Source organism: Tachysurus fulvidraco, chromosome 4 (assembly GCF_022655615.1).
Source record: "Tachysurus fulvidraco isolate hzauxx_2018 chromosome 4, HZAU_PFXX_2.0, whole genome shotgun sequence".
In the NCBI taxonomy this organism is placed as follows: domain Eukaryota; kingdom Metazoa; phylum Chordata; class Actinopteri; order Siluriformes; family Bagridae; genus Tachysurus; species Tachysurus fulvidraco.
Window position 1 is genome coordinate 31,862,017 of NC_062521.1, and position 24,801 is coordinate 31,886,817.

Genomic DNA, 24,801 nt, shown 5'->3' on the forward strand with positions numbered 1-24,801 from the left:
TAGTGAATCCTCCAGCAACACATAAGCAATGAAGCATCATCTTTTTGTGCTCCTGCTTTTCAAAGGTGAGAGAAAATAATTCACATGATACAAATCACATACAGTATGTGTGCACAAATTGTAGTCAATGGAGATGTGTTACTATAAGTAATATGTTCCAGAATTTGTCCTACAGAAGTACAAATGTTAAAAAATAAATCCACACTAAGAGGCTGAAATCACACAAGATAAACATTAAACTCTTTCTCCACAGGAGTCCTTACCCTTGTCCTGTCTTTCTCTCATAAGTACTATCTGATCCAGCAGAACAAAACAGGGAACGATGCTAAGGCTTTCTGCCGAGCCACATACACTGACCTGGCTATCATCAAAACTAATGAAGAGATCGCCCAAATTCAGAACGTATCACAGACACAACAATTCGGATCCAATGCTTGGATTGGACTGTACATTAACATCAACAAGTGGCAATTGACATTGGAAAATGAGCCACTTGGAAGCTTTAAACCTTGGGCTTATGGGAAGCCTAATAACTTGCTAGGAGATGAAACTTGTGTCAGTATTATCCATATGGTATGGGTTGATGCACCATGTGGATGGCAGAAATCTTTTGTGTGCTTTGATGGTGAGGAAGAACATGTTATTTTATATGAACTATTTATGGAATATGACTAATAATACACTTTAGTAATATGAGTATTTTATTTTTGAGTTTAAAATCTCAGTGAATTATATTATATATAAAAGGCCTGTGTGGGGAAGGAGGCCAGAGGAGGCAGGCTTTGGATAGAGAAATAATACGACAGACATGTTTATTTTTATCCTGATGATTATCTTTCAATAGTAGAAGATGATATGCTTAGATTGAATATTTACATAAGGAGATTTTAATCTTGTGTTTGTTGGTTATCACAGACAGGAAGACTGGAGCTGACAGGTACATTCTTATTACTCAGTTTATGACTTGGTATGATGCTCGGAGCTACTGTAAGCAGCATCATACAGACCTGGCCAGTGTGAGAAACCCAACAGAACACTCAATTGTTGGGGCATTGAACTCTGGGACCTGGACTTGGATTGGCCTTGTAAGAGACCCCTGGTATTGGACAGACCAGACCACCAACGTGTCCGTCATTAAGTGGTCGCCTGGAAACGCTGATGATTATCTGAAGAATAAAAGTTGTGTCTATTTAAATGGTGGTCTGGCTGATGTAGAACAGTGCTCAAACATGATGCCTTTCTTCTGTTATGGTGAGTTTAAATTAAATTCAATCTCATGTTAATGTAATTTAAGCTGATTTTTGAATGTGGTGTTAATTTTCTATATTTGTTTCTGTTTCTGCCTCCAGTATTCCCAACACAGAAGATCATAAGAATGAAGTTGAAGTCCAGTCAGGATGTGAATGATCCTACAATAATGACAGCCATCGAGGAGAAGGTGGGTTTCATCTTCACTCAGTGTACAGTCACCTTCTCATTACTGCAGCCAGACATCGAGCCTTCATCACACTGAGACATGAACAGACTGTAGTCTAATCATAATACATCTTATGTAGCATTTTTACATCTCACCAGAGATTCTCATCCTGCATCATTCACTAACTAAAGTCATGTTCTGTTCTTCAGCTAAAGCAGAAACTGAAGGATTATGGAATGGCTGAGAACATCACTGTGACATGGAGAAAGCAACCAGATGGAGTGGTGTTTCACAAGGAGGAGGAAAACATTACTGCAGTGACTAACTAGGGAGACTTGTGATCTCTAAATCTCATATAGTGTAAATTCTGTAGTCCACTGATTACTTTTAGTTTGAGGACACATAGTGTGTGTAATATTTTAGAGTTGTTAAATAGAACTTTTACTAGTAAAAGATCCCTGAGTTACTAAAGTCTGTGTAAATGCTGTCACAAATACATGAGCATGTATGCTAAATCTTTGCTTGTATCAGTACGGGATTTTTTCACTTCTGCTTGTAAGACAGTTGGTTTAGATTTGATTTCATTCTGTACTTTTAAATGTTCAACTTATTAACTGTTTCTTCTTTCTTTATAAGACTCTATATTTCAAACAGGCACTGAATGTCATGTTTATTATAGTACATATATTTATTGTACATAAACCAACAGCCCTCTATATGATCTAGAATATTTATTTAGTTTTACTGTGTCTGATTGTCCTGAGAACATCGGACAGATACAAAAACTCTGATAGACTTTACTACTTTAGTGCATTTTTATTCCCTTTCACTGAAAATATGGATGAAGAAGTAATCAGATTGACTTGTCAGCTTTTGCTAAAAATGTTAACTATTTAAAATAAAAAGATTCTGCACAGAACTTAAAGAAAGAAAAACTGAAATCTCACTCATTTCTTTTCTACACCTTGACAGTATAGAATTAATTCTGCTCAAAGAAGTCTAAATATTTATATAATATATATAATAGTATAATTTAATGAAAATAATCAACAGTTAACTATCATTCCACAAATATTTCACATGTTTATATTTTACACCTTAAAGCTGAAATCGAAACCTTGTTCCTTAACTTTACCCTGTTATGTTAGATATGACCTAAGACATGGTTCCCTGCAGTACAACATCCATTTAAATCACTTATACAAATAACTCAGACTCACAAACAATACTCACCACACTGCAGTTGTTTATTTGTCTTCTGTTGACGTCTTTTATCTAAATAAAATGTCCTCTTTATACACTCTATACAGATCTATGCCACTACACTAGTAGAGTTTTTATTGCACTGCTGTATGAGAATGAGAGACACATTATTTACTCTAAGGCTATTTAAAGAGAATATTGTCATGATCACTGCAGTCTCAGCTCCAAGAGCAACTTTAAATATATAATAAAATAGCTTAAATATAATAAAAGTAGTAATACACTAATAATAATAATACAATAAAAATAGTTTATATTCTGATGTTGATTATTGCGCGCTTATACATTAAATTATGACATCAGCTGAACTACCTTTTGTTATTATTGAAGGTATTATGGTACATTCAGGTGTGATGTCATTATGTTCTACAATGCACTCTACTTTGGAAGTTAATAGTTTTAGTGTCGGATGTATTGAGTCGATGCTTGTTACAGTTTCTAAATAAGAAGTCTTAAAGAAGTCGATAATGAGATGTGTAATGCTTTGATTGTTTTCTTAAGTGAACTGAAGAGAACTGAGCATATAAACAGCATACAAATTTATGGGCCCTGAATTGAAAACAAGAGAGTGTTCTGAGTAACTTTTACGTTACGTACTACACGTTATTGAATAAATCTATCTGTCTTAGAAATAGCTTAGCAGTAGAAGTATAATTAGTAGCAAAATTGGCAGGTTAACAAAATGGCTAGCAGAGCGACAGGAGTCATGGCACTGCAGCTTTTGTTGGACGGATCTGAAGATAAAAATGACATTTGGCAAACAAGATTCCTAGGCTGCTTACATACTCTCAAGCTAACAGAGACTATTTTACATGAGCCCACCGATGAGCCACAGAACAGCAAGCCAAAGATAGACGGAAGAATGCAGACTGCTCAGCATTCAAGCTGTCCACATAATGCAAAATGAGGACAAAGTTACATTAACAGACTTTCTTTAGAAGACTACGGATCTACGAGGAGTCAGAAAAAATGAAAAGAACAGAATCTATAGATAATGCGAGAAAAGTACATGAGACAGGGACGTCTGAGTTCTGAGCCTCCTACTGTACTCACTGTAAACATATGACTCCACTTCCAACTCAATCACCATCATGAAGTTTGCTGATGACACTGCTCTGGTGCGCCTGATGTCCAACAACGAAGAGACGGCTTACCTATCCATCCATCCATCAATCCATCCATCTTCTACCGCTTTATCCGGGGCTGGGTCGCTTGGGCAGCAGACTAAGCAGGGATGCCTAGACTTCCCTCTCCACAGACACTTCCTCCAGCTCTTCTGAGGGAATATACAGGTGTTCCCAGGCCAGCCGAGAGACATAGTCCTTCCAGCATGTGCTAGGTCTTCCCCTTGGCCTCCTCCTGGTCGGACATGCCCGGAACACCTCCCCAATGGGGCGTCCAGGAGGCATCCCAAACAGATGCCTGAGCCACCTCAATTGACTCCTCTAGATGTGGAGGAGCAGTGGCTCTACTCTGAGCTCCTCCCGAGTGACCGAGCTCCTCACCCTATCTCTAAGGGAGCGCCCAGCCACCCTGCAGAGGAAACTCATTTCGGCCGCCTGTATCCGGGATCTTGACCATTGGTGAGGGTAGGAACGTAGATCGACTGGTAAATAGAGAGCTTCGCCTTGCGGCTCAGCTCTTTCTTCACCACAACAGACCGGTATATCGACCGCATTACTGCAGAAGATACACCGATCCGCCTGTTGATCTCCCGCTCCATCCTTCCCTCACTCGTGAGCAAGCTACTTAAACTCTTCCACTTGAGGCAGAAGCTCTCCGCCAACCTGAAAGGGACAAGAAACCCTTTTCCGGCTGAGAACCGTGGCCATGGACTTGGAGGTGCTGATTCTCATCCCTGCCGCTTCACACTCGGCTGCAAACCGTCCCAGTGCACACTGAAGGTCCTGATTTGAGGAAGCCAACAGGACATCATCATCTGCAAAAAGCAGAGATGAAATCCTGTGGTCCCCAAAATGGACTCCCTCCGGACCCTGACTGCGCCTAGAAATCCTGTCCATATAAATAATGAACAGGACCAGTGACAAAGGGCAGCCCTGTCGGAGTCCAACATGCACTGGGAACAAGTCTGCCGGCTATGCATACTAAACTCCTGCTCCGGTCATATAGGGACCGGACAGCCCTTCGCATATGGCCCCAGACCGCATACTCCCAGAGCACCCCCCACAGGTCACCAAGAGGGACACAGTCGGATGCTTTCTCCAAATCCACAAAGCACATGTGGACAGAATGGGCAACTCCTATGCACCCTCCAGCAACCTGGCGAGGGTATAGAGATGGTCCAGTGTTCCACAACCGGGATGAAACCCGCATTCTTCCTCTTGAATCCGAGGTTGGACTATCGGCCGAATTCTCCTCTACAGAACCCTGGCATAGACTTTTCCGGGGAGGCTGAGGAGTGTGATCCCCCTGTAGTTGGAACACACCCTCCGGTCCCCCTTCTTAAACAGAGGAACCACCACCCCAGTCTGCCAGTCCAGAGCCACTGTCCCCAGCCGCCACGCGATGTTTCAGAGGCGTGTCAACCAAAACAGCCCCACAACATCCAGAGACTTGAGGTACTCGGGGCGGATCTCATCCACCCCCGGTGCCTTGCCACTGAGGAGCTTCTCAACTACCTCAGTGACCTCAGCTTGGGGGATCGACGAGTCCACAACCGATCCCTCGGCCTCTGCTTCCTCAGTGGAAGACATGTCGGTGGGGTTGAGAAGATCCTTGAAGTACTCCTTCCACCGTCCGAGAATGTCCCCAGTCGAAGTCAGCAGATTCCCACTACCCCTGTAAACAGTCAGTCCAGGGCACTGCTTCCCCCTCCTGAGGTGCCAGACGGTTTGCCAGAATTTCTTTTAGGCCAACCGATAGTCCTTCTCCATGGCCTCACCGAACTCCTCCCAGACCCGAGCTTTCGCCTTGGCAACCACCTGGGCTGAAGCTCGCTTGGCCCTCCGGTACCTATCAGCTGCCTCTGGAGTCCCCCGAACCAACCAGGCTCGATAGGACTCCTTCGTCAGCTTGACGGCATCCCTCACTTCGGGGTCCACCACCGGGTACGGGGATTGCCACCACGATAGGCACCGGAAACCTTATGGCCACAGCTCCGAGCAGCCGCGTCGACAATGGAGGTGGAGAACATGGTCCGCTCGGACTCAATGTCTCCAACCTCCCTTGGGATCTGGTTGAAGCTCTGCCAGAGGTGGGAGTTGAAGATCTTTCTGACCGGAGACTCTGCCAAACGTTCCCAGCAGACCCTCACAGTACGTTTGGGTCTGCCAAGTCTGTCCAACTTCCTCCCCGGCCATCGGATCCAACTCACCACCAGGTGGTGATCAGTTGACAGCTCCACCCCTCTCTTTACTCGAGTGTCCAAGACATATGGCCGGAGGTCAGATGAAGCAAACACAAAGTCGATCATCAACCTCCGACGTAGGGTGTCCTGGTGCCACGTGTACTGATGGACACCCTTAGGCTTGAACATGGTATTTGTTATGGACAAACTGTGACTAGCACAGAAGTCCAAAAACAGATCACCGCTCGTTTTCATGTCGGGGGAGAGGGGGGGGGGGGGGGTTCCTCCCAATCACGCCCCTTCCAGGCATCACTGTCGCTGCCCACGTGAGCATTGAAGTCCACCAGTAGAACGACGGAGTCCCCGGTTGGAGCACTTTCCAGCACCCCTCCCAGAGACGCCAAGAAGGTCGGGTACTCTACACTGCCATTTGGCCCATAAGCACAAATAACTGTGAGAGACCTATCCCCGACCCGAAGGCGCAGGGAAAGGACCCTCTTGTTCACTGGGGTGAACTCCAACATATGGTGACTGAGCTGGGGGGCTATGAGCAAGCCCATACCAGCCCGCCTCCTCTCACCACGGGCAACTCCAGAGTAATAGAGAGTCCAGCCTCTCTGGAGGAGTTGGGTTCCAGAGCCCAAGCTGTGCGTAGAGGCGAGCCCAACTATCTCTAGTCGGTATCTCTCAGCCTCCCGCACCAGCTCAGGCTCCTTCCCCCTCAGCGAGGTGACATTCCATGTCCCTAGAGCCAGATTACCTGTCCGGGGATTGGGTTGCCGAGGCCCCTGCCTTCGACTGCCACCCAATCCACAATGCACCAACCTTTTACGGTTCCTCCTGCAGGTTGTGGGCCCACGGGAGATCGGCCCCACGTCGCTCCTTCAGGCTGGGCCCGGCCGGCCCCGTGGGGAAAGACCCGGCCACCAGGTGCTCGCATGCTAGCCCCAACCCCGTGTCTGGCTCCAGGGTCGGGCCCCGGTTGTGCCATACCGGACCACGTCACGGACCTTGATACTGAATTCTTCATATGGGGCTTTTTGAACAGCTCTTTGTCTGGCTTGTCACCTAGGACCTGTTTGCCATGGAAGACCCTACCAGGGGTAAAAAGCCCCAGACAACATAGCTCATAGGATCATTCAGGCACGCAAACCCCTCCATCACAATAAGGTGGCGGTTCAAGGAGGCGGTTCCTACATACAGAAGACTAAAAACCTGGAGAGATGATGCCAGGAGAACAATCTTCTCCTGAACATCAGCAAGACTTAGGAGTTGATAGTGGACTTCAGCACAAAGCAGGAGCTTTCATACCAATAGCTAAACATAAACGGGACCCCAGTGGAGAGAGTGGACCTAGGTGTTCACATCACACAGGACCTGTCTTGGTATTGTCACATCAACACCCTGGTGAAGAAGGCCTGGCAGCATCTGTACCATGTGAGATGCTTAAGAGACTTCAAACTACCCTCTCAGATACTAAAGACTTTCTACTCTTGCACCATTGAGAGCATTCTGACGGGTAGCATCACTTCCTGGTTCGGGAACAGCACCTTGCTGGACAGGTGAGCCCTCCAGAGGGTGGTGCGATCAGCTGAACGTACCATCCACACCGAGGTCCCTGACCTGCAGGACATCTACAGCACACGGTGCTGGACCAGGGCCAGGAAGATTGTAAAAGAACTCAGCCATCACAACAATGGATTCTTTTCTTTGTTGCGTTCAGGGAAACGCTTCTGCTTCTTGAAAGCAAACACAGAGAGGATGAGGAGAAGCTTCTTCCCGCAGGCCATTCAGATTTTAAACCAGGAACCACACAGATTCACTGTGTTTCTGCACACCTTTTTTGCACTATGACACTTTAACTATGGACTGTCACTTTAAGTCTGGACTGTCACTTTAACACTGGACTTGCACAACACAGTGCCACTTTAAACGTACACTTTATACACACCATACTGCACATGGACACTTTAAGGACAATCATTAAAAACCATACACATTTATGTATATACATTATTTTTCACTTATATTTTCATGTTTTCATATTTTACATAGCTTTTATATAGTTTATACTTTTTATTTATCTACCTCCTTTTAGTTTTATTTTTTATCCCTAATTGCATTCCTTTTAAGTTTGAATACCAGACAGATGTAAAAAGAATTTCACTGCATGTGGTACTCTGTATATGTGTGTGTGACAAATAAAATCTGATTTGATTTGAAATGGAATCACAGTCAAACCAAGTCATGTGAAGTGTGTGCACAGGGAAAATTCACTCAGACAAGAAATAGTCTTTCACAGATGACTATTCAGGTACCGTACTAGTACATTTTCTGAAGCCTAAGGGTGACCTTCTAAAAGCCACAGAAAAGTTCCTAGAAGACGCAGCCCCTTATGGAGAAGTCAAGTGCCTTCTTTCAGATAATGGCACTGAATTTATGAGTCAAGACTTTCAGGCACTGTTACAAAAAATAGGATTAGTCACTAAATGCCTGCACCATATTCACCCCACCAAAACGACACAGCAGAGAGTGGTTGGAGAATAATCTATGAAATGAGCATGTGCCTACTGATAGAAAGCAAATTACCAGATGAGTTATGGAACGACGCTATGGGCAGTCGTGGCCTAATGGTTAGAGTCTGACTTGTAACCCGAAGGTTGTGGGTTCGAGTCTCGGGCCGGCCACAACTGAGGTCTCCGTGAGCAAAGCACCGAACCCCCCCAACTGCTCCCCGGGAGCCGCAGCATAAAATGGCTGCCCACTGCTCCGGGTGTGTGTTCACGGTGTGTGTTCATTGCTGTGGGTGTGCACTTTGAAAGGGTTAAATGCAGAGAACAAATTCTGAGTATGGGTCACCATACTTAGCCGTTTGTCACTTCACTTTCACTATGCAGACATCAGCTTATGTGAGAAACAGGTGCAACAGTAGGTGCACATATGAGTTGTTCACAGGAAAGAAGCCAAACATTAACAAAATGCAGAAGTTTGGATCAATATGTTTTGCTTATAAACAAGAGAAAAGCAAATTAAACTCTAGATGCAAGCAAGGTGTTTTTATTGGCTATGATAAAAACAGATCAGATTATCTAGTGTACTATCCCAACACAGAGAAGGTCTAAAAGTACAGATTGGTGAGCTTCACAGCTAGGACAACCAAAGAAAGGGAAACACAGACACCTGAGTCACACACATTCTATGGAGTTATACATCCTAAGATCATTAGCTGTTAAGGAAATGTTGATGAAATTGTGAAAAATGTACCAGGTCATGGTATTCAAAGTGATGTTTCTGAGACTTGACTTGAAAAGACTAAATTCATGCAACACTGAAACTGTAATCAGAAGCAACCCACCAAGAGCCAGGAGGAGGCCAGCTCATCTACAGGATTTAGGGGTGATATCTGATGCACATTTAACATTTGTTCCCCATGTTCAGAACACTGTAAAGACATAATTCATTCATCTAAAAACATTGCCAAATTGCGTCCGATGGTGTCATTCCCGGTGGCTGAAAAGCTGATCAATATCTTTGTGTTTTCCCGCATTGATTATTGTAATGCTTTGCTGGTCGGGGTTTCAAACGTTACCCTAAATAAATTACAGCGGGTCCAAAATTCAGCCACCCGAATCCTGACTGGAACCAGGGCAAGGGATCACATCACTCCAGTTTTGGAGTCCTTGTATTGGCTCCCAGTCAGATATCGGGTGGATTTTAAAGTTCTTATGCTTTCCTACAAAGCTTTGAATAGTTTGGCTCCTCTCTACCCTACTGAGCTTTTAGCTCCGTACACACCAGTGCGTGTTCTCCGCACTTCGGAATCTGGCCTTTTATTTGTCCCACATTTTAAATCTATGGGTGATAGGGCATTTCAAATCACATCCCCCGTTTTAAATCTATGGGTGATAGGGCATTTTAAATGTGAATGCACCCTGATAACTGGTTCTAAAACCCTATTTATACCATTTATTAGTATGATCTCATAACGGTCATTCTGCTTCTGTCAGCATCCTGTCAGGTCTCTCATGATCTCATGCTTCTGCAAAACATCCTGAGATGTCTCCTAGGCTGCATGGCCTATTATGTGTTCTTATTCTGCTGACACAAAGTTGCTGACACAAAGCCTTGTGATTTCCTTTTTAAGCTTTCACTGTTACTCTTTGTCTTAATATCTAAAACATACCAATGAAAATTATATGATTTCTTAATCACATAATGGTTACATACACTCATATAAAGGTAAATGAAACTTGTCATTATAAAAATGAAAAAGAAAATTCATATAAAGGTAAAGGAAACTTATCATTATAAAAAAAATGGAAAAGACAACTTACTATAATCTTCTTTCAGCAAGATGATGGGTCTTGATCCAACTTTCTAGGTACAGTGTCTGTTCCTCTGTGTGTTGAATCAGGTTCCTTCTTCGTCTTTTCTTTACAGTTTTTTAATGAGATATTTTAAATTTCTTTATGTCAAATAACAATTTCCCCATTTCTTTTAGTTTATTTTCCACAGCTTCCTTTTTCCTCGCTCTTTGTCTTTGTTGTCTTTTATTTCTTTTCTCTCTTTTTGCTGCATTAATTTCACTTTGTTTCTTTATAGTATTGGATGAGATTGTTAGATAAAGATAACCATTTGTTCGTTGTATGGAAGTTACATGTGATATGGCAGTTACTCCACTCCTAACATTTCTGTTCACATTTTTTGTGTTTTTATATCTTACTTATTTTTAACTTATTATTTGTATAACTGCATGTTTCTTTCTTTTTTCTTTTGTGAAGCACTTTGAAATCTACGTTTAAAGGAGCTATAGAAAATTTTACTATTATTATTATTATTATTATTAGGAATTTGAGGCTGCGGATATGAACTCAATATTATAAAGCAGTATGTGATATATGTAACTCAGTCCTACCGGAATGCCATTACATCAACCAAATGTAGACAATGAAAAAATGCCATGGACAAAGAAATGCAATCACTTGAGGAGAATAAGACCTTCACACTCCTCTGGTTGCCACCAGGCTGCTGTTGAGTGTCTTCTCTGACTGGACATTTCAAGTCTCTGCATCTATAAAAGGATGTAAATTATGCAGAACACAAATACGTATGTGTTTACATAAAGAAATCCAATACTTGCAGCCGGTATCCAGGGCTGAGGTCAAAACCAAGGCTCAGTAAAGCAATAAGAATACAAGCAAAATACTCCTAGAGCACTCAGGGTTACATGTGCAGCTCTGGAGGATGATGATAGATATTAACTGCATTTGGATCTGTATATACAATACAAAGAAAAATCTTGTTGAAGTAACTACCAAGTTTTACTTGTCAGATAACTGGGGTAAAAACAGACCCATATGCATGATCGCAATAAAAAAGACGGTTTATCACTAAAACAAAAGACAAAACAAACGGCAAGACAGATGAAAGGACAAATATCGAGGATTCGAGGATATCGAGGATTCGCACGGATAAATACTAATGACAATTAGTCACATAAGAATCAAGTAAATCAATGAAAAATCATGGGTGGATAAAATCATCCATGACAATCTGAGATCCTGTTCTGCTGCCTACAACATGGGACTCACCACAAGGAGCACGGCATGAATACAAGGTTGCATACTATAGTGTGTGCAGAGTGATAAAAGAGGTAAAGTGGAACTACAGGAGGAAACTGAAGTCACAGTACACCACAGTGGTTCTAGGAGCCTGTGGCAAGGGCTAAGAACTATAACAGACTATAAAACACTATCCTCCAGAATAGTGAATGTGCATGTTTCTCTAAGGAGATGAGCTAAACACCTTCTAGCCTCACTTTGAAGCTGCAGCTATCAGCGCTAATTGTGTAAGCAGTGCTTATAGCACTACAACCAGCCTACACACAGAGAGTGCTGGAGCAGAATACACATTCATCAACTTGGAACATGGAGCATGATGTGATGAAGGTGTTCAGGAGAGTAAATACCAGGAAGGCAGCAGGACCTCAGGGCCTCCTGAGTTGGCTCCAGAGGGCCTGTACTGACCAGCTATCACCGGTGTTCACTGAGATATTCAACCTTTCCCTAGAACAGTCTACAACCCTCACATGCTTTAACAAGTCCACCATAGTTGCTGTGCCAAAGAAACCCCAGCCTGCCTGCCTTAATTACAATCGCTCTTTATTCCTGACCGACGTAGTGATGAAGTGCTTTGAAAGACTGGTCAGAGACATCACTTCACTACCCGACACACTAGACCCACTACAGTTTGCATACCATCCCAACTGCTTTACTGAGGACACTGCAACTTTAGCCCTTGGTTACCTGGGGTCTCATTTATAAAACTGGGCGTGGGATTCCTACTAAAAGTTTATGTGCGCCCAAAAGTCAAAAATTGGGGTATGTCAAAAAATATTCAGATTTATAAAACTGTGCGTATGCACACCTGTAAGCGATGTTCCCACAGATGTGCATACGTGAACCAGCCTCATATCCCGCCCTGTACACATGCATTTTTACACACCCGTTACACGCTCCACAACTGTGCGGGCATGAGAGTGGACCTCGTTATAATGAGTTTCCTCTGCGCTCTGCGGGTTTAAAAATGGGGTGAGGAGCCAGCTTCTCACGGGGTAGCCACTGTCGCCTGCAGGTTATAATTATATTAAAAGCAACATTGTTAAAATTAAATTAAAAAGAAAATTCTTACAGTTTTTACTTTTTAATATTGCTAAACTCACCAAGAAGCCAGCCATCATGTACTGTGCCTGCATTTATTCTGTTCCTTATAGTTTTTTTTATATAAATAATTTACCTGTTTGCCGATTCCCGCTGGAAACAGCCAGTTGCCAAGAACCCCAGAGTGGTGAGGACTTGTATTTGAACTGGGATGGCATGGTTCCGGCGTGTTGCCCTCTCTAATACTGGACCCAATTCAGGACATAGATCTAAGAGCACAGCCTTATAGGTGGATTTTACTAGATGTATATAGCCTAAAACAATCGGCACAAATAACACTGTTGGATTTAATCTTCATGATAATGTGGATATAACGTATGAAATGGAGTGAAAATTAAATGTCATTAATTCTTATAATCGTTCTTCTCACATTTATTTTCTACAATCTTACTTCAGTTCACGACCTCACCATCTGTGTCGCCAATTCCCTTTGTCTCCAGAATGTGCGTACGCACGGCTTAAAGGTGCGCACATTCTCTTGTCAAGTTTGTTTTTTTATAGATCACAACCTTTGCGTGGGAACTGGCATACGTACTTTTCCAGCCCCGTTTTGTGCGTACGCACACTTTATATATGAGACCCCTGGACAGCAGGAAGGGGAATTATATTAAAATTATATGTTTGTAACCTACAGTTCAGCATTGAAAACCAAAATCCCCTATGTACCCATCTATACATTGGATGTACCGGGACTTAGCCAAAGCATATGTGGAAGGATCTCCAACTTACTGACAAACAGACCACAAACAGAATGGGTGGGCAAACATGTCTCATCCACCTTCATGCTCAGCACTGGAGCCCTCCAGTGTTCTGAACCCCCTTCTGTAGTTACTGTACACAAATGACTGCACAGCTACTTCCGACTCCACCATTATCAGGTTTGCTGACCTGTTGTGGTGGGCCTGATCTCTTACAAGATCTACCTATAGGAGATTAAAAAACCTGAAAATTTGATGTGCATTTGTTAACTCTAAGTTGGATCATTATACTATAATCTATATACAGCAAGCTGTGTTGGACCAAGGCTAGGAAGACAGTCAAGTCAAGTCAAGAAGCTTTTATTGTCATTTCAGTCATATATAGCTCTTAGAGTACACAGTGAAATGAGACGTTTCTCCAGTATTGTGGGCTACATGAAACAAAGACCGAGCTAAGGACTTAGTAAGTTAGTCCTAGATACATAAAGTGCAACCTGGTGAAAACAGTGCAGGACAAGACAAACAAGACAGACAAGACAGTGCAGGACAAAAGACAGTGCAGACAAAAAGTTACGAGACAATACAAAAAAAGACAATACACAAAAGACAATAAACATCAACAGCGCCGACCGACCAGTGTAAATACTGTATGTTCAAACAATATTGCGTGCAGTAATACTGGAATGAACACAGTTTCTTAGCAGCAGGTCCCTGAGATAATGTATTGGACTGTGCAAAAACAGCAAACGACAGAAAATGACTTGTGCAAAATGACTGAAATGATGGACAGTATGTGCAAAGGGCAAAAAGTATGCAAAACAGCATGTAAACAGTTTGATGGATGTATATTGGAAGTGTGTGTATTTGGTGTAGGTCTGTGCAGTCCATACAGAAATGTGTGTGTGTATGTTGTGCTCAGTACAATTCAGTTCAGTTATTGACATGTCTGATGGCTTGTGGGAAGAAACTGTTACACAGTCTGGTCATGAGGCCCAAATGCTTTGGTACCTTTTTCCAGACGGCAGGAGGGTGAAGAGAGTGTGGGGGTTTTGTGGGGTGAAGAGTGTGTGAGGTGTGTGAGGTCCATAATTCTGTTGGCTTTGTGGATGCAGTGTGGGGTGTAAGAGTCCATGATAGAGGGAAGAGACATTCCAATGATCTTGTGTCTTGCGATCCGAGATGGTGCAGTTCCCCAACCAAACAGCGATGCAGCTGCTCAGAATGCTCTGAATGGTCTCTCTGTAGAACATGGTCAGGATAGTCATGGTCAGGTCATGGTGATGGTCAGGATTTCTCAGCCTCTGTAGGAAGTAGAGACGCTGCTAGGCTTTCTTGGTGATGGAGCTGGTCTTGAGTGACCTGGTTGAGGTTCTCCGCTAGATGAACACCAAGAAATTTGGTGCTCTTGACAATCTCTACAGATGATCTATCAATGTTCAGCAGTGGTCGTCTGTGCTCTCTGAAGTCAACAACCATCTCTTTAGTTTTATCAACATTCAGAGTCAGGTTGTTGGCTCTATACCAGGCAGTTAGCTGTTGCACCTCCTCTCTGTATGCTGACTCGTCGTTCTTGCTGATGAGACCCACCACAGTTGTGTCATCGGCGAACTTGATGATATGGTACGATCTGTGCATTGCTGCACAGTTGTGAGTCAGCGAGGTGTCTTACAGACACTCGCTGACTCACAACTGTGCATTGCTGCACAGTTGTGAGTCAGCGAGGTGTCTTACAGACACTCGCTGATATGATCACAGAGAGTGAGCAACAACATCCGGAGTCTGTACTAATAATTCTCGGGGACTTTAATAAAGCGTATCTCTCACGTGAACTGCCAAAATACAGACAGCATGTTACATGTCCCACCAGAGACAGTAACACACTGAATCACTGTTACACAACAATAAAGGATGCATATCACTCTGTCCAACTGGCAGCTCTGGGACTCTCTGATCACTGTTTAGTTCATCTGATACCGACCTACAGGCAGAAACTGAAATCAGCTAAACCTGTATTAAGGACTGTGAAATGATGGACTAAGGAAGCAGAACAGGATCTACAAGCCTGTTTCTCTCTTGCTGATTGGACTGTTTTTGAAGCTGCTGCCACCGACCTGGACAAGCTCACAGAGACTGTAACATCATATATTAGTTTCTGTGAGGATTTGTGTATTCCTACCACTATTCTCTTAACCTACAGCAATGACAAGCCATGGTTCACTGCAAAACTCAGCCAGCTCTGTAAGGCCAAAGTGGATGCTCACAAAAATGTGGAAAGAGTCTTGTACAAACAGACCACATACACACTGGAAAAGAAATCAGAGTAACAAAGGGGAATTATTCCAAAAAGCCCAATTCTCACCTCCTGTAACCCCCGACTCCGCCACACCTAAAATTCAGTTCAGTCAAGATGATGTGTGTCAGGTCTTCAGGAAGATCAAGAGAAGAAAGGCACAAGGCCCAGACAGCACTTCACCAGCCTGTCTGAAAACCTGTGCTGATCAGGTGGCCCCCATCTTCACATGGATCTTTAACACATCACTGGAGCTGTGTGAAGTCCCCTCATGCTTCAAAAGCTCCACCCTCATTCCCGTCCCAAAGAAACCCAAAATTACCAAACTTAATGACTGCAGACCTGTGGCTGTAATGTCTGTGGTCATGAATCATTTGAAAGACAGCACACTCCCTCTTTGAACTGTTGCAATCTGTTTGACACTACAGAGCCCTGACCATCAGAAACAGAATGACCAGACATAGGAACTGTTTCTTCCCTCAGGCTATCCATCTGATGAACACTTAACATACACAAATCACACACTATTCTTACACATTATTTACTCAAAACACATACTATGTATACTTCAATTGCACATTTCACACTTGTACATTTGTACATATAATCTGTCTATATTGTATATGTCATTCTGTTTTACAGTTTAGCTTCTGTCACTAAAACAAATTCCTCGCATGTGAAAACATGCCTGGCAATCAAGCTCTTTCTGATTCTGATTCTGAACAGCGGTGAGTTGAGCATGCAGCCCTGAGGGGCTCCAGTGTGGTGGTGCTGGAGATGCTGTTCCCGATCCGGACAGACTAAGGTCTCCCAGTCAAGAAATCTAGGATCCAGTTGCAGAGGGAGGTGTTTAGTCCCAGCAGGCTCAGATTCGCAGTCAGGTGCTGAGGGACGATTGTATTCGTACATAAGTGTCTTTATTGTCCAGGTGGGATTAGCGCTAAATGGAGGGCTGTGCTATGGCATCGTCTGTGGAGCAGTTTGGACGATACGCCAACTGTAGGGGATCCAGTGAGGGTGGTAGCTGGGTCTTGATGTGCTTCATTACAAGCTTCTCGAAGCACTTCATAAAGATGGGTGTGAGTGTGACGGGAATGATAGTCATTGAGGCAGGACACTGTAGATTTCTTTAGGATGGGGACAATGGTGGTATTATTGAGGCATGTAGGAACAACAGCACTGCTCAGGGAAATGTTGAAGATGTCAGTAAAGACATTCGCTAGCTGTTCTGCACATTCTCTGAGCACCCTGCCAGGAATGTTGTCTGGTCCAGCAGCCTTCTGTGGGTTAACATTGCATAGAGTTCTCCTCCCGTCGGCCGTGGATAGACAGACTACCTGGTCATCGGGGGGATGGTTTTCCTTGCCGTTACGTTGTTCTGCACCTCAAACCGAGCATAGAAGTCTTTCAGCACAACTAGGAGGGAGTCATCACTATCACAGGCTATCACTAGTGAAAGTCAAGGACAGTCTTTAAAAGCATACTGTATATGATTGTCTATGTGACCAATAAAATTTTTATTTGAATTATGGTGTATTTATATATTAAATTCATATGTAGATAGATAGTGTTACGATCCCAGAAGGTGTTTAGGGGTATGGATGGGATGCAACACATGAAAGGATAAGGTTGGATCTCAATGGCCATTATAAATTCCCTTAGGATCTTTAATGGCCCCCTAACTGTATGGCCAAACACGAGCTCCGCTGGGCTGAAACCGAGACTCTCTTGCACAGTTTCGCGAACGGCAAATAAAATTAACAAAATTCCCTCAGCCCAATCTTTTGCTGAATTGAAACAATACTTTCTCAGCATAGACTTGAGAGTTTGGTGAAACCGTTCTAGCCAATACACCAATCGAGAGGTTGGTGCGAGAGGTCCCGGGTTCAGATCCCGGACGAGCCCCCAAATATGTTACGATCCCAGAAGGTGTTTAGGGGTATGGATGGGATGCAACACATGAAAGGATAAGGTTGGATCGTCTTTGGCGTGTATGTGGCAATCAACAACCAGGACAACAAAATAGACAGCAAGAGCTGTGCATATTATACATAAGTGGTGGTGACAAGTGAAAGAACAACTAATATCTACAATATTTACAATACTTACAAAAAAACAGATAACAAAAGACACAAAGGGGGAAAGGGACATGAGCTGTGCCAAAACAAAGAATTAACCAAAACAAAAACCACTCTACCTTGAAATTAACCCTCTATGATAAACTACAAAGGAAAAGTAATGAGACAGATCTTCAGCCTTGAACGATTCCCTAACTAACCTACACTACCTACCCAAACAAAACGTACAGAGGGTGACACATGCTCCTAACCTAATGTGTCTAATACAGAAATGAGTACCTATGTGTTGCACAATGTATGTCACGTGACGTACTTACCTGTCCACTTTCCCCAATATACACAGTGTCACACACAGGGCAAATGAACACTAACATACAGACGCAGAACGAGTATCTAATGAGTTGGGTTATATGAACAGTATGACATACAACAGAAAAACACAATGCAATGAACAAATCAGCACATGTTATCACAGCAGGGTCAAGTTCACGAGCAAACCAACTTCATGAATGAATGGTGGCGGGTTTAAATAGGTGGAATCGGGCGGTGATTGGTGAATCGGCGAGCGACGTCACATAGGGTAATCAGGATTGACAGAAAAGGTGTTCAATGGCAGGGATCTGAGGAGACAGATAGCGGAGCAAAGAGAGAGCGAGAAAGAACAACAAAAAAAACACAGAACCGACATACAGCCCATAACAGATAGTATGTAAACCTCATATATTTTTCTTGTTTCTGCACCATTAGACAGAGACAAACTCGATTTCAGTCCTCTGTATGTCCCGTGGGTATTGCAGAATTGACAGTGACTTGGGCCACACATACCCTGTTCTGATGTTTAGAACTCTACAATAACCAGTCCACCATCATATACCTTGTCCAGCCATGCTTCAATTGTAGACATCAAAAATCAGGCATTTCCATTTTAATATAATATCCAACACAAGAGTCCTAATAAAGTTATACACAATACAACATATCCTGATGACTTCAGAATGAGGTAAATGGGTTAAAGTGCAGTGCAGTGCAGTGTGACAGATAAATACAAAGGCAAAGAGATTCAGGATAACTCACATCATTATTCTAATATCATGTGGCATTTCCTGGTATTAAATACACATCACACAAAGCATGGTTGATCTCTACTTTTCTTTTTTGCATATATGTTCATTTGTAGTATATGTTGACTGATTGGTTTGTAGCTAGTTATATTAGGCCATCCTTAAAAATATTTTGGTTTGCAGTAACAGTAAGTCTATATATAACAGTAGGTCTATATTTTTTTTTCAAGTTTCAATTTAATTTTGGTGATGGTGATAACGTAGGTATGACTTTAAACAAATTAGCATATCGTGACGTCACTGACTGGGTCTTCAACCCGTGCCTTTGGGCGCATCATTGCAATCCTTATTTTGATGCTGGGCAGTTTTTCCAGAACTTTGTGTAAAGTTAAAGCGGTGTCGAGCTGTTTTGATTGAATTTTTTAGATGAATTATGGTGCCCGAACCCGTATGACTTTGAACGGTGACGGCGGACATTTTGTTTACTGCAGCCACAGCCATCATTACCGATCACGAACCGGTGACTCTGACAGTGAACGAGAATGAGACGAAGCGAACGCACAGGCCGTAGTGTGACATCCGGTAACCAATAGTGTAAACACAGGTTTTTATTTAAAAGAAAGAATGTAGCCTTCGTTTGTATGTAGGCCTAGGCAATTTATATATTTACAATACTTACTAAAATATAATTGATATAATTTTATTGCTTTTGTATTAGTTGTTTGAAGAATAAAAAAAAAGGTCGGTCTTAACGCAAATTTACGACCGGCAAGTCGGTTGGACTAAAAGCAAAAAAAAACATAAATTTGAGTCGGTCCTAAATTGTTAGGGTCGGTCGGGTTACAGCAAACAAGAATATTTTAAAGGATGGCCTTATTGACTTTTTTATAGATTGTTTTCTAAGTAAAATCTCAACTTCCATATCCTCTGATATGCTTATAGACATTTTAAATTTATACAAATTTATGTATAGATTTGACATTTTCCTCTCTCACATATAGCAAAAAGACAAATGGCCATTTTAGGTATAATTTATTTATTTAAATAAACAAATCCATTTGGTTTAACCCTGAACACACATCATCTCAATCGGTTAACAATCAACGATGGTTGCTTGATAAGTGACATGACAGTTGATTATAAACTTATTTTATGATTACAGTGCATTAGAGAACAAAATGTGATCATGAACAACATCAAGGCAGCCATGACACGGTGTAAGACGGTGCATTGCAGTGAAGCGTCAAAACACCTTAACAAATGAGGTGTGTAAATAGTAATTTGCAATTCATTGCTTGGTTTTCTTCATAAGCCCTTTACATAGATGCTTCCTTGCACTGGTCATGTCTGCTGCAACAAGATAACTTTAGACACAAAGTTATTAATGAAAACCTCTTAATGAAGTTTGTCAAGGACAATCGTGCACCTGAACTACTGTAGACTTTTCTTCTGCCTCATAAAAACATGCCAATATTAAAAGTTCAATGATGGAGACCATATTGCAAGACCTACCTGTGAACAGAAGCTGAAAGGCATGTAAATATGCACAAGTAGTTTGCTTGTGGAAGAAAAACAGCCTGCTCAGTCAGACAGCTCTCAGAAGAACAGTGAGGTGTGTTAGTGCTGCAAGACTGATCATCTACCTCCTTCAGATTTTAGGTAATTTTCAGACATCTACATTGATGCTTTAGTTTTTGCTAAAAACAATAAGAAGAAATGTTTTAAATAGCAAAATATTTGTGATAATTTGTAATTATATTTTTTGTGCTTACTGAGAAAAAATATCAAATAATTTTTTAATAGATGTATATTTTTTTTAGAAAAAGATGTCTATTTAATGATCATTATTAAGGATTATTCAAGATTCAGATGAAGAGGTTTTATTGCTATTGTGTTAGTTGAAATTCTGTTGGTGGCATCATGAGCCATTGCCCTTAAAAGTTATAATTTATGAAACTGTAAATTAAGGTTATAACATGACAGCCCCCAGGTGGCCCAGCGACAGGATCGCACGCTATCAACGTTTGGGTTTTATTCCCAAGTGTTAACTCTCAGTGCTGTATTGATGAATACTATCCTGGATAGTCTTTATCATTCTCTCTATGCTGAATTAAGGAATTAAAAATATGTGTTAAGATAAATAAAAAAAAAATTAAAATTAAAAAAGTTTTGTGAATGTGAATTAAGGAAATAAAAATATGTGAAAAGCATGTTTACCTGAGTTGTTTACTGTACTTTAGCAGTTAGGATTAGCAGTTAGTCTGATCTTTGTGTTATTGACCTTACTTGAGTTTATGCTGTGAAAAGGTCCATAATATCTAATTTATTCTTTTGTATCAGCCTGCTACTTATTTCTGTGTGCAAATGGAGAAACTCTGCCAATTAGATGTTAATATCTTTTATATCATAGTGAATCCTCCAGCAACACATAAGCAATGAAGCATCATCTTTTTGTGCTCCTGCTTTTCAAAGGTGAGAGAAAATAAGTCACATGATACAAATCACATATGTGTGCACAAATTGTAAATAGTCGATGGAGATATGTTACTATAAGTAATATGTTCTAGAATTTGTCCTACAGAAGGACAAATGTTAAAAAATAAATCCACACTAAGAGGCTGAAATCACACAAGATAAACATTAAACTCTTTCTCCACAGGAGTCCTTACCCTTGTCCTGTCTTTCTCTCGTAAGTACTATCTGATCCAGCAGAGCAAAACATGGAACGATGCTAAGGCTTTCTGCCGAGCCACATACACTGATCTGGCTATCATCAAAACTAATGAAGAGATCGCTCAAATTCAGAACGTATCTCAGACACAACAATTCGGATCCAATGCTTGGATTGGACTGTACACTAACATCAACAAGTGGCAATGGACATTGGACTATAAGCCACTTGGAAGCTTTAAAACTTGGGCTAATGGGGAGCCTAATAACTTGCTAGGAAATGAACGTTGTGTCAGTATTATCAATATGGTCTGGTATGATGCACCATGTGAACGGCTGATACCATTTGTGTGCTTTGATGGTGAGGAAGAACATGTTACTTTATATGAACTATTTATGGAATATTACGAATAATAAACTTTAGTAATATGAGTATTTTATACATGAGAGTTTAAAATCTCAGTGAATTATATTATATATAAAAGGCTGTCAGGCTTGAAAATTTGTGTGGGGAAGGAGGCCAGAGGAGGCAGGCTTTGGATAGAGAAATTATACGGCAGACATGTTTATTTTTATCCTGATGATTCTCTTTCAATAGTAGAAGATGATATGCTTAGATTGAATATTTACATAAGGATCTTGTGTTTGTTGGTTATCACAGACAAGAAGACTGGAGCTGACAGTTACATCCTTATTACTCAGTTTATGACTTGGTATAATGCTCGGAGCTACTGTAGGCAGCATCATACAGACCTGACCAGTGTGAGAAACCCAACAGAACACTCAATTGTTGGGGCATTGAACAATGGGCTCACTTGGATTGGCCTTGTGAGAGACCCCTGGTATTGGACAGACCAGACCACCGACGTGTCCATCATTAAGTGGTCATCTGGAAACAGTGATGATTACTTGAAGAATAAAAGTTGTGTCTATTTAAATGGTGGTTTGGCTGATGTAGAACAGTGCTCAAACATGATGCCTTTCTTCTGTTATGGTGAGTTTAAATTAAATTCAGTCTCATGTTAATGTAATTTAAGTTGATTTCTGAATGTAGTGTTAATTTTCTATATTTGTTTCTGTTTCTGCCTCCAGTATTCCCAACACAGAAGAAGACCATAAGAATGAAGTTGAAGTCCAGCCAGGATGTGAATGATCCTACAATAATGACAGCTATCGAGGAGAAGGTGGGTTTCATCTTCACTCAGTGTACAGTCACCTTCTCATTACTGCAGCCAGACATCGAGCCTTCATCACACTGAGACATGAACAGACTGTAGTCTAATCATAATACATCTTATGTAGCATTTTTACATCTCACCAGAGATTCTCATCCTGCATCATTCACTAACTAAAGTCATGTTCTGTTCTTCAGCTGAAGCAGAAACTGAAGGATGATGGAATGGCTGAGAACATCACTGTGACATGGAGAAAGCAACCAGATGGAGTGGTGTTTCACAAGGAGGAGGAAAACATTACTGCAGTGACTAACACTAGGGAGACTTGTGATCTCTAAATCTCATATAGTGTAAATTCTGTAGTCCACTGATTACTTTTAGTTTGAGGACACATAGTGTGTGTAATGTTTTAGAGTTCTTAAATAGAACTTTTACTAGTAAAAGATCCCTGAGTTACTAAAGTCTGTGTAAATGCTGTCACAAATACATGAGCATATACAGTAAATGTATGCTAAATCTTTGCTTGTATCAGTACGGAATTTTTTTCACTTCTGTTTGTAAGACAGTTGATTTAGATTTGATTTCATTCTGTTCTTTTAAATGTTCAATTTATTAACTGTTTCTTCTTTCTTTATAAGACCATAGATTTCAAACAGGCACTGAATGTCATGTTTATTATAGTACATATATTTATTGTACATAAACCAACAGCCCTCTATATGATCTAGAATATATATTTAGTTTTACTGTGTCTGATTGTCCTGAGAACATCGGACAGATACAAAAACTCTGACAGACTTTACTACTTTAGTGCGTTTTGATTCCCTTTTACTGAAATTATGGATGAAGAACTGATCAGATTGACTTGTCAGCTTTTGCTAAGAATGTTAACTATTTAAAATAAAAACATTCTGCACAGAACTTAAAGAAAGAAAAACTGAAATCTTACTCATTTCTTTTCTACACCTTGACAGTACAGAATTAATTCTGCCCAAAGAAGTCTAAATATTTATATAATATATATAATAGTATAATTTAATGAAAATAATCAACAGTTAACTATCATTCCACAAATATTTCACATGTTTATATTTTACACCTTAAAGCTGAAACTGAAAGCTTGTTCCTTAACTTTACCCTGTTATGTTAGACATGACCTAAGACATGGTTCACTGCAGTACAGCATCCATTCAAATCACTAATACAAATAACTAATCAGACTCACAAACAATACTCACCATACTGCAGTTCTTAATTTGTCTTCTGTTAACGTATTTTATCTAAATAAAATGTCCTCTTTATACACTCTATACAGATCTATGCCACTGCACTAGTATAGTTTTTATTGCACCGCTGTATGAGAATGAGAGACACATTATTTACTCTAAGGCTATTTAAAGAGAATATTGTCATGATCACTGCAGTCTCAGCTCCAAGAGCACCTTAAAATATATAACAAAATAGCTTAAATCTAATAAAAATAGCAATACACTAATAATAAAATAAAAATAGTGTATATTCTGATGTTGATTATTGCGCTCTTATATGTTAAATTATGACATCAGCTGAACTATCTTTTGTTATTATTGAAGGTATTATGGTACATTCAGGTGTGATGTCATTATGTTCTACAATGCACTCTAGTTTGGAAGTTAATAGTGTTAGTGTCTGATGTACTGAGTCGATGCTTGTTACAGTTTCTAAATAAGAAGTCTTAAAGAAGTCGATAATGAGATGTGTAATGCTTCGATTGTTTTCTTACGTGAACTGAAGAGAACTGAGCATATAAACAGCATACAAATTTATGGGCCCTGAATTGAAAACAAGAGAGTGTTCTGAGTAACTTTTACGTTACATACTACACGTTATTGAATAAATCTATCTGTCTTAGAAATAGCTTAGCAGTAGAAGTATAGTTAGTAGCAAAATTGGCGGGTTAACAAAATGGCTAGCAGTTGAGGTTTTCCGGCTGAAAACCATGGCCACGGACTTGGAGGTGCTGATTCTCATCCCTGCCGCTTCATACTCAGCTGCAATCCGTCCCAGTGCACACTGAAGGTCCTGATTTGTGGAAGCCAACAGGACATCATCATCTGCAAAAAGCATACATGAAATCCTGTGGT

At 41.2% G+C, this 24,801-nt stretch overlaps 1 protein-coding gene across 2 annotated transcripts; it reads left to right on the plus strand.

Moving 5' to 3' along the window:
• The first annotated feature begins 504 nt into the window (after nt 1–504).
• On the plus strand, nt 505–23,129 carry LOC125141085 (E-selectin-like). 2 transcript variants are annotated; one of them, XM_047812793.1, is made up of 4 exons: nt 505–625; nt 916–1,251; nt 22,596–22,687; nt 22,876–23,129. In XM_047812793.1, exons 1-4 carry the CDS (start codon nt 571–573, stop codon nt 23,014–23,016), a joined length of 624 nt encoding a protein of 207 aa, XP_047668749.1. In that variant the 5' UTR covers nt 505–570; the 3' UTR covers nt 23,017–23,129. The 2 variants fall into 2 exon arrangements, with proteins under 2 accessions (XP_047668749.1, XP_047668750.1); XM_047812794.1 differs by lacking the exons at nt 22,596–22,687; nt 22,876–23,129 and adding exons at nt 1,350–1,438; nt 1,627–2,342.
• The last annotated feature ends 1,672 nt before the right edge of the window (nt 23,130–24,801 follow it).